Source organism: Dryobates pubescens, chromosome 14, assembly GCF_014839835.1.
Source record: "Dryobates pubescens isolate bDryPub1 chromosome 14, bDryPub1.pri, whole genome shotgun sequence".
Lineage (NCBI taxonomy): Eukaryota > Metazoa > Chordata > Aves > Piciformes > Picidae > Dryobates > Dryobates pubescens.
This window is the reverse complement of record NC_071625.1, coordinates 23,813,880-23,827,871: the sequence shown is the minus strand read 5'-3', so window position 1 is coordinate 23,827,871 and position 13,992 is coordinate 23,813,880. Positions and strand designations below refer to the sequence as shown.

Genomic DNA, 13,992 nt, shown 5'->3' with positions numbered 1-13,992 from the left:
ACCTCAACAGACAGAAGGAGTGAAGATGGAACTGGCTACAGAGAGAGATTAATACAGTGATGGTTTCAAACTTGACTCTGGGCTGTGCAGTAGAAGCACTTTCTGAGAAGCACAGTCTCAGGCTGCGCCAGGGGAGATACAGGCTGGATGTTAGAAAAAAGTTCTATACAGAAAGAGTGATTGCACATTGGAATGGGCTGCCTGGGGAGGTGGTGGAGTCACCATCACTGGAGGTTTTTAGGAGAAGACTTGACGGGGTGCTTGGTGCTGTGGGTTAGTTGCTTGGGCGGAGTTGGATTGGTTGATGGGTTGGACGCGATGATCTTGAAGGTCTCTTCCAACCTGGTTTATTCTATTCTATGTAAGCCAAGGCCAACTTGCTCTTTTCATTGCATATAAACAAGCCCAAGGGAGTGATTAAGCCACTGCAGGACTCACCACTTGGCCCTGTTGAACCTCATCCCATTGGCGTCAGCCCATTTAGCCAGCCTGTCCAGGACCCCCTGCAGAGCCTTCCTACCCTCAAACAGATCAACTCTCCCTCCCAACCTACTGATTTGGTAGAGGTTTTGGAGAAGGCTTTGACCTGATGGGGTTCTATGTTAAGCCCAGACTATGGATTTTTGGGTATTCCATCTGCTTTTGCACTGCTTTGCATTGTAGCTTGTAGTTATTAATAGCAGCTTGCATTTAATCTTCCACTATATTCTGTATTTCTGTCCCAACCCTTTGTGGAGTCTTTTTCAATTACTTGGAGAGTACTTTTAGAGCCTGTCCTCCTCCACTGCCACTTAAACTCCTTTTAAACTGAAGACACTAAGAAAATGTTTAATATAACTATTCATTATTTATTAACTGTCTTCCAAAGAAAGGAAACATTTACCTTGCAGAACAAGTCAATATTGGGCAGCTGTTCTTCTTTTTTTCTTCTTGAGTCAGGATAAAGAATTCCAAAAGAAAGGCTGCCAAAGGTCCTTTCACTATGTAAATTAATTTTATTCAAAACAAGATTAAAAAACCCCTAGGAGAGCTGGCCTAACTACATGAGGTAGTACCTGTAGCACAACAGAGGACAGCATTCTGAAGGAAGGAGGCTACCAGGGACTTCACAAGTTGGATGGAAATCAAGTCAAGGTGAGAAATGAAACCTAGCAAACAGAAAGTGGAACAGCTGTTCAGTGTTAAAAGCACCAATACACTTCTCATAGAAAGAGACATGGGATCTCCACTGCATGTTCTTCCAGACTTCTGCCAGGAGATGGTAGAGTTAAAGCACAAGGCTGGGCACCACAAAGGCATTTTTATCCATGGGGAAGCACCAGATGACATTCCTGTCACTGGGCTCCATACCATGATACCTCCTGGCCTGCAGGAGTATTTGACAGATCATGAGGAGCAGGGTGAGCCTTTGCTACCACGTTCTGGAAGTGTTTTGGGGACATTTGCCCTCATATTAATGGACACAATGGATACCATGCACAGCTTAAGGCCTCCAGCTTGCAGGTTTGTATGCATGCCCACATTTCCACACCTCTGCTGAAACCCAGTTTGGGTGAACCGAAGAAGCCACATGGCAGAAATAAAGCACTTCTGTTTGTGGAACTGATGGTTTAGTCCTTAATTACAGATCCTTCTTGGACCCTTCACAGCTACCTGGGTCTGCCTCCACTCCTCAGACCTTTTACAGTTACCTGGGTCTGCCTCCACTCCTCAGACCCTTCCTGGTTCTGTCCATCTGTCACTCACTCACCCATCCCCAGCTAGCTGAGTGGCTGTGAAGGGCTGAGCTACAATCACTTGGTTGTTGCAATGAAAAGAGCTCGGCAGCGTCCGGTAAACTTTTTGGCCACATATTTCAGAAATAAACACAAATGGCCCAGTCTCAAACATGCTGAGATAAGCCAGGACTCCCCTGTATTTTCTATCTCCCCTTTGCTTTCAAAGTGTGAAACTGAAACCAGCCCAACTCTTCCTTTGTGCTTGTGTGGACAATGCTGCTGTAAACCCCCAGTTAGATACTTTTGGCTCACCTGAAGGCATGATTTACAATACTGAATCACTGCGATGTCTCCTTTGCTGTACAGTGGAAATAAACCCCTCAGGCCTCCCTCTGGTACAGTTGTGAAGGTTACTGTTAGTGGCATACAGAAAGCACCATAATATATTCAGATAAAGAAAACAAAGAAGACTGAGGAGCTTGGAATTAACTGGAGAGGAGTAACTGCTAAGAAAATATAGCAAGACTTAACACAGGATTCCAAGCGCTGCTGTGGAGCATTGGAGAGTTTCAAATCCATTGTTCTCCCATGTTTACTTTTACAGGTTGGTTTTGGGTTGGGTGTTTTTTGTCATTAAGATATAGAAGTAATCTAAACTTTTTGGTGGAAAGCAGTATACATCTTCTGTACAGTAATGTTACAGCTTTATACAACTTTTAGGAAGGATAGGAAATGGTCTTTCTTCTTCTTCTCTTCCAAGTGCTCTGGTTTCATTTGACTGCTGGACAAGTCACCTGCTGGACTCACACGACAGCAAACACTCTGAAGGCCTTGCTGCCTGGAGGGTTCTGTAAACTGAAACACAAAAACCAGGCTTGGGGTTACTTTTAAGACTGTAGCACCCTAATGCTGATTTGCTGATGGCACAAAACCACTCCTAACCCCACTGAACTCTTTAAAACAATTGGCACAGAAAGAATTGAGAAGACATCTCCACTTAGTTACAGGCAAGGGGCCTGGTGCTTGGTGAAGGCTGAACAACCCCTTCAGACAGCACTGTTTAAAAACACAGCAAGTTGTTTCTTTACATAAAAAAGGGTGACTGTGGCTCTTGACATATAGGTCATCATCAGGATTGGCAGGCTACATCGAGTCAACACCACCATGACCATTAAACCATGTCCCCAAGTGCCATAGCCACACATTTCTTGAACACCTCCAGGGATGGTGACTCCACCACCTCCCTGGGCAGCCTGTTCCAATCCCTGACCACTCTTGAGGTGAAGAAATTATTTCCTGATCTCCAACCTAACCCTCCCCTGGCACCATTTCAAGCCAATTCCTCTCATTCTATCACCTCAGACTGGGGAGAAGAGAACAACTCCCACCTGGCTCCAGCCTCCTTTCAGGGAGTTGTAGAGAGCAATGAGGTCTCCCCTCAGGCTCCTCCTCTCCAGACTAAACAACCTTCTGGGTTGCCAGCTGACACCCCCAAGTCTTCCTCCTCCAGGCTGCTCTCAAGTCACTCCTCTCCCAGCCTGGATCTGTGCATGGGATTGCCCCAACCCAGGTGCAGAAGCTTGCACTTGGCCTTGATAAACTTCATGAGGTTGACTCAGGCTCACCTCTCCAGCCTGTCCAAACCCCTCTGGATAGACCCCATCCCTTCAGCATGTCAGCTGGGCCACACAGTTTGGTCCCACCTTCAGACTTGCTGAGGATGCCTCAGTCCCACTGTCCATGTCGCTGATAGAGACAGTCCTCTAAGCTGGCCACAACACAGCACTGGATTTAACAGGATCCCAAAGAAAGCCAAGGCCATATTCTTTCCAAGCCTTGTGGCAGCTGGAAAAGACCCAGCCAAGTAAACCAGTGGGCTCTTGAATGTCCTAAGGGGCTTTTTAGAGTAGTGATTTATGCGCTTAGAGGAGGCAGGCAGCTCTGGTACCACCACTTCTCCAGAGTCAGTGTTACACAAACTCTGGACACTACCCAGCTTGGCCTGCTGGTTGATTTGCAGCCCTGCCCCAGGTCCAGACAGACACAGAGCAGGCTGCAAGCAGGGTCCCTACCTTTCTGAGGATATCCCATTCTGAAAGGAGGCCACATAGACTTTCCTCTTGTCTACTGGCATGACATCAACATAGCCACCCTGGTTGGGGACCACACCGGCATGCACGGCTGCCCGGCAGATACTGGAGAGCTACAAAAGTAGGAGGAGAAGGTTAGTTTGTGGTCAGCCTTCTGCTTTGAAATCACTGATAAGAGAACTAAAAAAGACTTGAACCCTTGTTCTAGAGACATAAAACCATTGTAGTTATTGCATGGCAGTGAGGGGGGATGCCCCTCCCTGGAGGTGTTCAAGGCCAGGTTGGATGAGGCCTTGAGCAATCTGGGCTGGTGGGAGGTGTTGGAACTGGATGACCCTCAAGGTCCATTCCAACCCAAACCATTCTGTGAATCTATGAATGTAGGACCCCATCTGCAACAGAGAGCACAGCAAAGCAGTTCCAGTAAAACCCCACTTCAGGCCAAGTTGTTTTGTAGAAGAAGCTTTCACTGCAGTAGTTCTCTCCACAACCAACCCGACAAAATTGGCCAATATGATTCAGGATGCCCAGAGAGGTGGCTGGGGCCCCATCCCTGCTGATACCCAAGGTGAGGCTCAACAAGGCTCTGGGCAATCTGATCTAGTTGAGGATGTCCCTGCTGACTGGATGACCTTTGGAGGTCCTTTCCAACCCAAACCATTCTGTGATTATCAATAGTTTTGAACACGGCAAAAGGGGTGCCATTTATGGTCCTCTGTACTTCTCCTCCCAAGGCTGCAAGAGTTTTGTTATACACTGAAGGCCACCAGCAGTGGATGACAACATCTTTATGTACTCCTGCTATGGCCTTCCAATCTAGTGAGGAGGGCTTTAAACCTGAGGATGCACAAGTTCATGGAGCCTGATGACATCCACCTTCCAGACCTGAGGGAGCTGGCAATGAAGTTGCCAAGCCACTGCCCATCATATTTGGAAGGCTGCCTGATGAAGTCCTTGCTGACTGAAAAAGGGGAAACAACTCCCATCTCCAACAAGGGAAAGAAAGAAAACTCCAGAAACTCTAGACCAGCCAGTCTGACCTCTGAGCTTGGCAAGATCATGGAGCAGATCCTCCTGAAGGCCTTGCTAAGCTATATGGAAGATGAAGAAGAGATGATTGGTGGCAACCAGCATGGCTTCAGCAAGGGCAAATCCTGCCTGATGAACTTGGTGGCTTTCTATGATGGGAGTTACAGCATCAGTGGATAAGGGAAGAGCAACTCATGATGTCATCTGAGCTTGTACAAAGTGTTTGACGCTGTCCTGCATGACATCCTGGTCACCAAACTGGAAAAACATTGCAATGACAAAGGAAAAGAAGAATGGGAGGGAAAGAGGGCAAAAAATCTGTGGGGCCTGAGTGCTACACCAGAGAACAACCTTTCACATGAACAGGGAGGGAAAAAGAGTTACTGTGAAATATGAAATGAGTCTTAAGAATGAATGAATGAGCAGAGCAAAGCCAAAAGAGGAAAGGTTTAACTAGATTCTCCTGAAGGCTACAAAATGGGTTTGTAAACAGAGCTTTTTGTATTGGAATCATAGAATTGTTAAGGTTGGAAAAGGCCTCTAAGATCAAGTCCAATCTTCCACCCAACAGCTCTATCACCAATAGAATGTGTCCTGAAGTGCCACATCTACTTGTTTTTTGAACACCCCCAGGGATGGGGACTCTACCACCTCCCTGGGCAGCCTGTTCCAATCCCTGACCACTCTTGCAGCAAAGAAATTCCTCCTAATCTCCAATGCAACCCTTCCCTGGTGCAGCATGAGGCTGTTAGCTCTCGTTCTGTCATTAGTTACTTTGGAGATGAGACCAGCACCAGCCTCACTCCAACCTCCTTTCAGGTAGCTGTAGAGAGCAATGAGGTCTCCTCACAGCCTCCTTTTCTTCTGGCTAACCAACCCCAGCTCCCTCAGCTGCTCTTCAGAGGACCTGCTCTCCAAAAAAAATAAAGTAGTGACCTCTGATGTTGATTTTTCTTCTTAATATATCTGCAGAATCTGCTTCTTTTACTGCCTGAAGAGGTCTGAAAAGCAGTGCAGTGAGGTGCACACATCCCCAGACACAGACCCACAGAACTGCATTTTTGAAACAAAAGAATTGGCAGGAATGGCACAAAAAAAAATTAAATCTCCTTGTCAAAAGGACTCCACCACTGACTCAGGTAACTTCCCCTTATCTTCAGCAGCTGAGTACTGAGAATTCAAATGGCAGCCTCTGAAAAGAAAGAGCTTCTGGGAAACCAGCATCTGGAAGGAAAGTGGGTATCTAGATTCTGTCTTCTTCCCTTTGAATTCCATCTCTTCCCAGAGTTGCACATTTCCTTCCCCAGTGCACTGTCACTCACTGAACTCACATCAGAGTAAATCTGGGTTCCAATGACACGAGCGTAGTGGGAATTTGCTTGCAGACAGTTGTGAGGACAATACACCCTGAAACATCAACACAGACAGTTAGGGGAAAGGGCAGCAGAGCATCACTGCATCACAATCACACAAATCACAGCATGGTAGGAGTTGGTAGGGACTTTTAGACTTTTAGAGATTTAGACTGGAGATGAGGAAGAAATTCTTGACAGTGAGGGTGATGAGACACTGGAACAGGTTGCCCAGGGAGGTTGTGGATGCCCCTCCCTGGAGGTGTTCAAGGCCAGGTTGGATGAGGCTTTGAGCAACCTGGGCTGGTGGGAGGTGTCCCTGCCCATGGTAGGGGGGTTGGAACTGGATGATCTTTAAGGTCCCTTCAAACCCAAACTATTCTCTGAATCTCTGAATGTATGAAACCATGATGCAGTGCATTAACCTTTGACTCATCTGTGGTTTTAAGAATTGCTACTGATTTCCTCCCTCAAATTAGTGTGTCACAAACCCCTCTAGGAGTTCAGAGGTAGGCTTCAGAGGAATGGTGCCTGTAGCTAAAGCTGTTGACTGAGCTGCAGTTTACACCCAACCTTAACCATATCTATTTCAATTGTTTTGCAAACAGATTTGCTCACACTAAACATGGGGGATCACTTCTGTGACAACTATTTGCATCACATTCTTCTGTTGTACCTGCTTCACAGGAAAATAAGCTGCAACAAAGTGTAGTTTGCCCAAGGTACTCACTGCAAAGGGGTTATCTAGCTAACCTTTGGAGGTCCCTTCCAACCTACACCATTCTATGATTATAGTGGGCAATGAGAAATAAAAATGCATTTTGCTTTTCAGCTTTTGGTCTAATCAATGATGACTTAACTAAGATTTGCCAAGGGGCCACAGCCAGATTCATGGATTCATAGAATGATTTTGGTTTGGAAAGGACCTTGAAGATCATCTACTGCCAACACCCCTGCCATGAGCAGGGACACCTCCCACCAGCCCAGGTTGCTCAAGGCCTCATCCAGCCTGGCTTTGAACACCTCCATGGAGGGGGCAGCCATGACCTCCCTGGGCAACCTGTTCCAGTGTCTCGCCACACTCACTCTAAAGAATTTCTTCCTCATCTCCAGTCTCAATCTCCCCTCTTTCAGCTCAATGCCACTGCCCCTCATCCTGTCACTTCCAACTCTTGTCAAAAGTCCCTCCCCAGATCCCCTGGAGCCCTTTCAGGTACTGGAAGACTGCTCTAAGATCTCCCTGGAGCCTTCTTTTCTCCAGGCTAATCTTCATGGGCAAAGGAAAGTGAGGTACTCCTCATGGAAATGCCTGCAGATACCTGGACTCATACTTACTCCAGAGACTAAAATTCCAGTAAAACATTTATGGCTTCACTTTTCCAGCTGCTGTTGTCATTTTTGTCAATGCAACTGTCGGGAATTAGTAACTGGCAGCACTCTCAAATAGTGAAGGAACAGAAGACTTTTACCTTGGACAGTGTGAGGCTGGTTTCTGAAATGGGCACAGCTGCTCCACTGTCGTTTCACAGGTGATAGCTTGAACTGAAGAAAGCAAAAGAGAAATAAATGAATCTGTGCTCTGGAGAATAAACCATGAAGTGCTACTGAATGTGTAAGAAAGAAATGCTAACCTGTCACTTTAGAGACAGTGAAGGAATTGGCAGACTGGTATTTTCTGATGAAGAAACAAGACAAACAGTCAATAAACAAACACATCTCAGGGACTTCTTTTAGCTACAATCATTTTTATCAGAGAATATAGAAATTAATTCAAAGTATTTTCCCCAGTCAATTTTTATTCATAGATTCATAGAATGGTTTAGGTTCGAAGGGACCTTGAAGATCATCCAGTTCCAACCTCGCTGCCATGGGCAGGAACACCTCCCACTAGCCCAGGTTGATCAAGGCCTCATCCAACCTGCTCTTGAACACCTCCAGGGATGGCATCAACAACCTCCCTGGGCTACCTGTTCCAGTGTCTCACCACCCTCACTGGAAAGGTTTTCTTCCTAATTTCCAGTCTCAATCTGGCCTCCCTCAATCAATTGCCCCATGTCCTGTCACCTCGAGCCCTCCCAGCTTTCTTGTAGGCCCCCTTTAAGTACTGCAAGGCCACTCTAAAGGCTCCCCAGAGCTTTCTTTCCTGTTCTGAATCTCCTTATGGAAATGGCACAACTCACTTGGTGCTCCCAGTGAATATGTTTGAATGCCCTTTAAACTTACTCAGTAAATTAATTTGCTAGGACTGTAAGTGTGCTAGGAACAAAGGATGAAATCTCTTTGTCCCTCAAAACGTAGCACCCCAAATCTCTGCTTGCTCAGAAGAATCCATCTACCTGAAGGTTCTGCTCCTACAAACAGCTCCAGCACTGAAAAGGGATTCTCCTGGCAGGCTTTTTGTCAAATTTCATTACGTTCTACTTTTGGCTCTTGTGTCTAGGATGAATTATTACCAGCATCACTAATCTGTCAGAGTCTGGTTTTTCAGTAATGATATGGTATCCAGATGTACCTGTTTAGTGCTGTCGTATAATCACAGAATGGCTCAGGTTGGAAGGGACCTCAGAGATCATCTATAGTGTCCTTCTGCCATGGGCAGGGACACCTTTCAACTAGTCTTGGCTGCTCAAGGCCTCATCCAGCCTGGCCTTGAACACCTCCAGGGACGAGGCATCCAGGACCTCCCTGGGCAGCCTGTTCCAGAGTCTCACCACCCTCATGTTGAAGAGCTTCTTCCTCAGCTCCTGTCTAATCCTGCTCTCCCTCAGCTTCCAACCATTCCCCCTTGTCCTGTCTCTAGACACCTTCATAAAGGGTCCCTCTCCAGCCTTTCTGGAGGATCCCTTCAGGTACTGGAAGGCAGCTCTAAGGCATCTGCATAGTATTCTCTTCTCCAGGCTGAACCACCCCAGCTCCCTCAGCCTGTCCTAATAGCAGAGGTGCTCCAGCCCTTGGATCATCTTTGTGGCCTCCTCTGGACTCAGCAGCTCTGTGTCCTTCTTCTGCTGGGGACAGCAGAACTGGAGGCAGGATTGGAGGTGGGGTCTCAGCAGAGCAGAGTCAAGGGGCAGAATCCCCTCTTTTGCCCTGCTGGCCACACTGCTCTGGCTGTAGCCCAGCACACAGCTGCCTGCTGGGCTGCATGAGGGCGCTGCTGGCTCCTGGGGAGCTGCTCAGCAATCAGCACCCCCAGGGCTTTTTCTTGATGCAAAATTTGGAAAAATATTGCACTCCTTTAGTATTCATAGTTCAATAATCTGAATACTTGGAGCATTCAATTAATTCACTTGTAAGTGAAAGGATCTATTGCAGACAGGTAGAGCATAGTGACACAAGGAGACTGGGTCCCTTCCAACCTGAGCCACACTGTGATTGTTGTGTCACTTTTCCATCCCCCATTAGACACCGGCAGAGTTTCAAGAATGGATACCCACAGGTCTTTGTACATCATTTTCCCCTTCCTTAGCAGAAAAAGTAGGAACAAGAAGTTAGGGCTGTGAAGCATTTGGTATGAGATCAACAGAAAGGGGTGAAGAACTTGTCAGACCTTTCAAGCGTTGAGGACACTCACCCGATTGACTGAATGCCATTTCTGTACGACTTGATGAAGTAATTCTTCCGTCCTTGCCTAGTGACATCCACCCAGCCACCTTCATTGTCCAGGATGCCATAATGTATGGCAGCTTTACAGATACTGGATTGCTGAAAAGCAGAGCAGGACAAGCAAATCCACCTCAGACAAAGGCGCTCCTTTACGCTGCAATTCATTTGCGGAGAACCCCACAAGTTTTTATTACAGCGGGCGATGAAAAGCTGGGGAGATACTCTCAAAGTTTGATGTGGTCTCAGAGGTATCATTGCCAAGAAAGCAAGCACCACTTTGTCTCCCTCAGAGGTAAACTGGACTCATTTCCAGCTTATGTGTTCACAGTGGCTGTTCTTTCTTCCACTGTTTTTCAGTTGCCCAGAGTAAATTATCTATGTGCAGCTAATTAAGCTTAGATCAGCAGGCCTCTCTGCCTGAAACAGTTGATTAGTGTATCCCTGACCTGGGGCTCTTCAGTCTGGAGAGAAGGCTGAGAGAGGATCTGATCAAAGTCTATCAATATCTGAGGGCTGGTGGTCAGGAAGGAAGGGACAGGGACAGCCTCCACTCTCTTGTGCCCTGTGACAGGACAAGGAGCAATGGATGGAAACCACAGCACAGGAAGTTCTACCTCAAGGTGAGGAAGAACTTCTTTACTGTAAGGGTCCCAGAGCACTGACAGCCCAGAGAGGTTGTGGAGTCTCCTTCTCTGGAGACTTTCCAGCCCTGTTTGGATGTGTTCCTGTGCAATCTGTACTACATTCTATGGTTCTGCTCTGGCAGGGATGTTGGACTGGAAGATCTCCAGAGGTCCCTTCCAACCACTAACATCCTGGAATCCTGTGATCCCCAGACTGCTGTGTTTTCATTCAGTTGCACCTCCCCACATTTACACAAAAATTCTACTTCTGTGTATGTACAAAAAGTTTGAAGCACACTCAGACAGTCCAGGCAGGATATCAGATGCAAACTTAGGAGCTCTCAAAACTACCTTGAATATTTGGTGCAGTTTTTTTTTATCTTTGGTGGATGCTGATCTCTCACAACTCCATGCTTCAAATGATTTTAATTAAGATCCCAACAGAAAAAAAATCCATCCCATTAAACATGCTGCTGGTGCAAAAATCACCCATAAACATATTTACCATTTCATAATGTACACTTCCAATAACTTTGGCTTTGCTATCCAAACAGCCAGCAGGACATTCATACCTAGGAAAACAAAGCACAGCTTCATCTTAAATGCTGGCATTACAAGAAGGGAAAACATTTCATCTCACACACAAACACAGCCCTTTTAGAATCATCTCAGAAGGACAACTGTAAAATTTGCCATACCTATTGCAAGTTGTTCCTTTGCACTGATCCCTTAGCCTGACTTCACATGAAACAATCTGAGCTAAAACAAGCAAAAAGCAATTTCACTCCAAGGAATTTGATACTGCAGGAATTCAAATTTGCTGACCACTTGCAAGTCAGGGAAATTCCTTACACATTTGCTGTGTGCTTATGACTTCATTTTTCTCACTGTCCTCAGTGCCTGTGGCGCCTGAAGAAGGTGGATGAGCTCTTGGCCGGCTTTGCGCCGCTGCGTCCTGGGCTTTGGATCGCTGCCGTTCAATCTCGTTGGTTTCTTCTTCTGGTTCATGGGGAGAGTAAGGTCTTTCTGAGTCCTCTGTTTCAAAAAAAAGGGGCAAAAAGTTATCTTTCAGGGGAGAAAAAAAACAAAAAAGCATTTGTGAAATGTAAATCCCTGACCATGTTTGGGTAGTGTGACTTTGCTTTCATGAAATGCTGGAAGAGCACAAACAAGAGAGCCAGGACAGCTTCCCACTGCTGCTTCAAAATGAGGACTTCAGCCTGAACAACACACCTCAAGGATGTTTCTGGTGCTGACAAAAGGTAGGTTTTTTGCTAGCACAGGCAGCACAAGCAAGGTATGAAAGTGCTCTTACTGTTCCTGCTGTAGCATCTTTATGTCATCAGAAAGCCAGAAGAACAAAGCTGATATTTCTGTGGAACATTAGAAGAGTTTCACCAAGTTCATAACAACGAGTCCTTAAGGCAGCTGATGTCATAAAAGCATGCACCTGAAAATGAGACCTTTCTATTCACACAGAATCACAGAATGGTAGGAGTTGGAAGGGACCTCAAAACATCATCCAGCGCAACCCCCCTGCCAGAGCAGGATCACTTAAGAGCAGGTCACACAGGAAGACATCCAGGAGGGTTTTGAATGTCTCCAGAGAAGGAGACTCCACAACCTCTCTGGGCAGCCTGCTCCAGGCCTCCAGCACAGGGCCTCACAGGGACAAAGTTCTGCCTTCTGTTCCTGTGGCACCTCCTCTGCTCCAACTTGCCTCCAGTGCCCCTTGTCCTATCCTTGGACATCCCTGAGCAGAGCCTGGCTCTGTCCTCCCCTCACTGCCCTGCACATCTTTATCACCAGCAGCCCTCGGGCTGCTCTGCTCCAAGCTCCAAGCCCCAGCTCCCTCAGCCTGTCCTCACAGGGAGATGTTCCACTGCCTGCAGCAGCTGTGTCACTCTGCTCTGGACTTGTTCAAGCAGTTACCTGAGGTCCTTCTTGAACTGAGAGGCCCAAAACTGGACACAATATTCCAGATGTGGCCTCAGCAGGGCAGAGTATAGGGGAGGAGAACCTCTCTCAACCTACTAACCACACCCTAATAAACTGCAGGATGCCATTGGCCTTCTTGGCTACAGCAGCATGGGCCACCAGGAACCCAAGGTTCTGTCCACCAGGAACCCATGGTTCTTTTCCCCTATGCTGCTCTATAGCACATCAGTCCCCAACCTCTCCTGGTCAGTAGGGCTGTTTGTATGCTCTGACAATAGTTTGACTCAATCTACATTTCTTACTCAAGCAAGAACCATAAGGAGGATTTTTTGGGGGGCACACTCATGCAGCTTTTATGGTTCACTTGAACCACAGTTGCTAAATTACATGTGAACACAGTAAACCAAAGAGTAAATTCATCATATGCTGAGTTTCATGGGCAGCCTGCTCCAGCTGGAGCTGTCCCTTCTGACTGCAGGGGCGTTGGACAAGATGACCTTGGAAGTTCCCTTCCAACCTGCTGCAATCTGTGAAAGCATTACAAAAAGCTAGCTGACATTTTTGTTAACTACCAATATCTTCTAGTCTTGCTCCTGGGTTTTCTTATAGCAATGCATGTGGCTGCCACACTGAGATGATGCTTCCCTGCAAAGAAGTAACTGCACAGTCCTCCCCTGCCATCACAGCAAGGCACACCAACAGCACCCAGCCACAGCTTTGCATGCTGAAAACCCTCAGCAGCACTCAAATCAGCAGCACTTCAGTGCACTCCACTCTCTCTGGTGTATCTGAAGTACATGATCTCATTTATCACAGTCAAGTAGGTCTCCACCAGGTCTTTGGGCACATGGATTATATATTCTGTTCCACTAGGTTAATGCAGAATGAGAGCTGGAAGTCAAGGAGAGGTTGACACTTTGGACACAACAACCCCATGCAGCACTACAGACTGGGGGATGAGTGGCTGGAGAGTAGCCTGGCACAGAGGGACCTGGGAGTGCTGAGTGACAGCAGCTGGACATGAGCCAGCAGTGTGACCAGCTGGCACAGAATGTCAATGGCATCTTGGCCTGTATCAGGAACAGTGTGGCCAGCAGAACCAGGGATAGAATTCTGCCCTGTACTGGGCACTGGTGAGGCCTCACCTCAAGCACTATGTGCAGCTGTGGGCCCCTCACTTCAAGAAAGATCTTGAGGTGCTGGAGCAGGTCCAGAGGAGAGTGACCAGCCTGAGGAAGGGACTGGATGGAAAATCTGACGAGGAGAGGCTGAGGGAGCTGGGGGTGTTCAGCTGGGAGGAGACTCAGGGAGGACCTTAGCACTCTCTACAACTACCTGAAGGGAAGACGTAGTCAGGTGGGGGTCAGGCTCTTCTCCCAGGCAACTCATGACAGGATGAGAGGGCAAGGCCTGAAGCTGATGACCTCATGACGTGAGGTTTAGGTTTGATACTAGGAAGCACTTCCTCACAGAAAGAGTAATCAGACACTGGAATGGACTGCCCAGGGAGGTGGCAGAGTCGCCATCCCTGGAGGCGTTTAAGGACAGATTGGATGTGGCACTTAGTGACATGGTCGGGTCAGTGTGGTGGTGTTAGGACATAGGCTGGACTTGGATGATCTCAGAGGTCTATTCCAGC

The 13,992-nt window shown here is 47.2% G+C and overlaps 1 protein-coding gene across 1 annotated transcript in view; it reads right to left on the bottom strand.

Moving 5' to 3' along the window:
- Positions 1–1,836: 1,836 nt before the first annotated feature.
- CRISPLD1 (cysteine rich secretory protein LCCL domain containing 1) overlaps positions 1,837–13,992 on the bottom strand; it is a 30,799-nt gene continuing 18,643 nt past the window's right edge. Inside the window, exons 7-15 of the mRNA XM_054167411.1 lie at positions 11,268–11,450; positions 11,114–11,174; positions 10,921–10,987; positions 9,761–9,891; positions 7,821–7,864; positions 7,659–7,731; positions 6,169–6,244; positions 3,791–3,921; positions 1,837–2,573 (exon numbers count right to left, since the gene is read on the bottom strand). Of these exons, the coding sequence (XP_054023386.1) occupies positions 2,522–2,573; positions 3,791–3,921; positions 6,169–6,244; positions 7,659–7,731; positions 7,821–7,864; positions 9,761–9,891; positions 10,921–10,987; positions 11,114–11,174; positions 11,268–11,450 (818 nt within the window). The 3' untranslated portion in view covers positions 1,837–2,521. The remainder of the gene's footprint in view (positions 2,574–3,790; positions 3,922–6,168; positions 6,245–7,658; positions 7,732–7,820; positions 7,865–9,760; positions 9,892–10,920; positions 10,988–11,113; positions 11,175–11,267; positions 11,451–13,992) is intronic.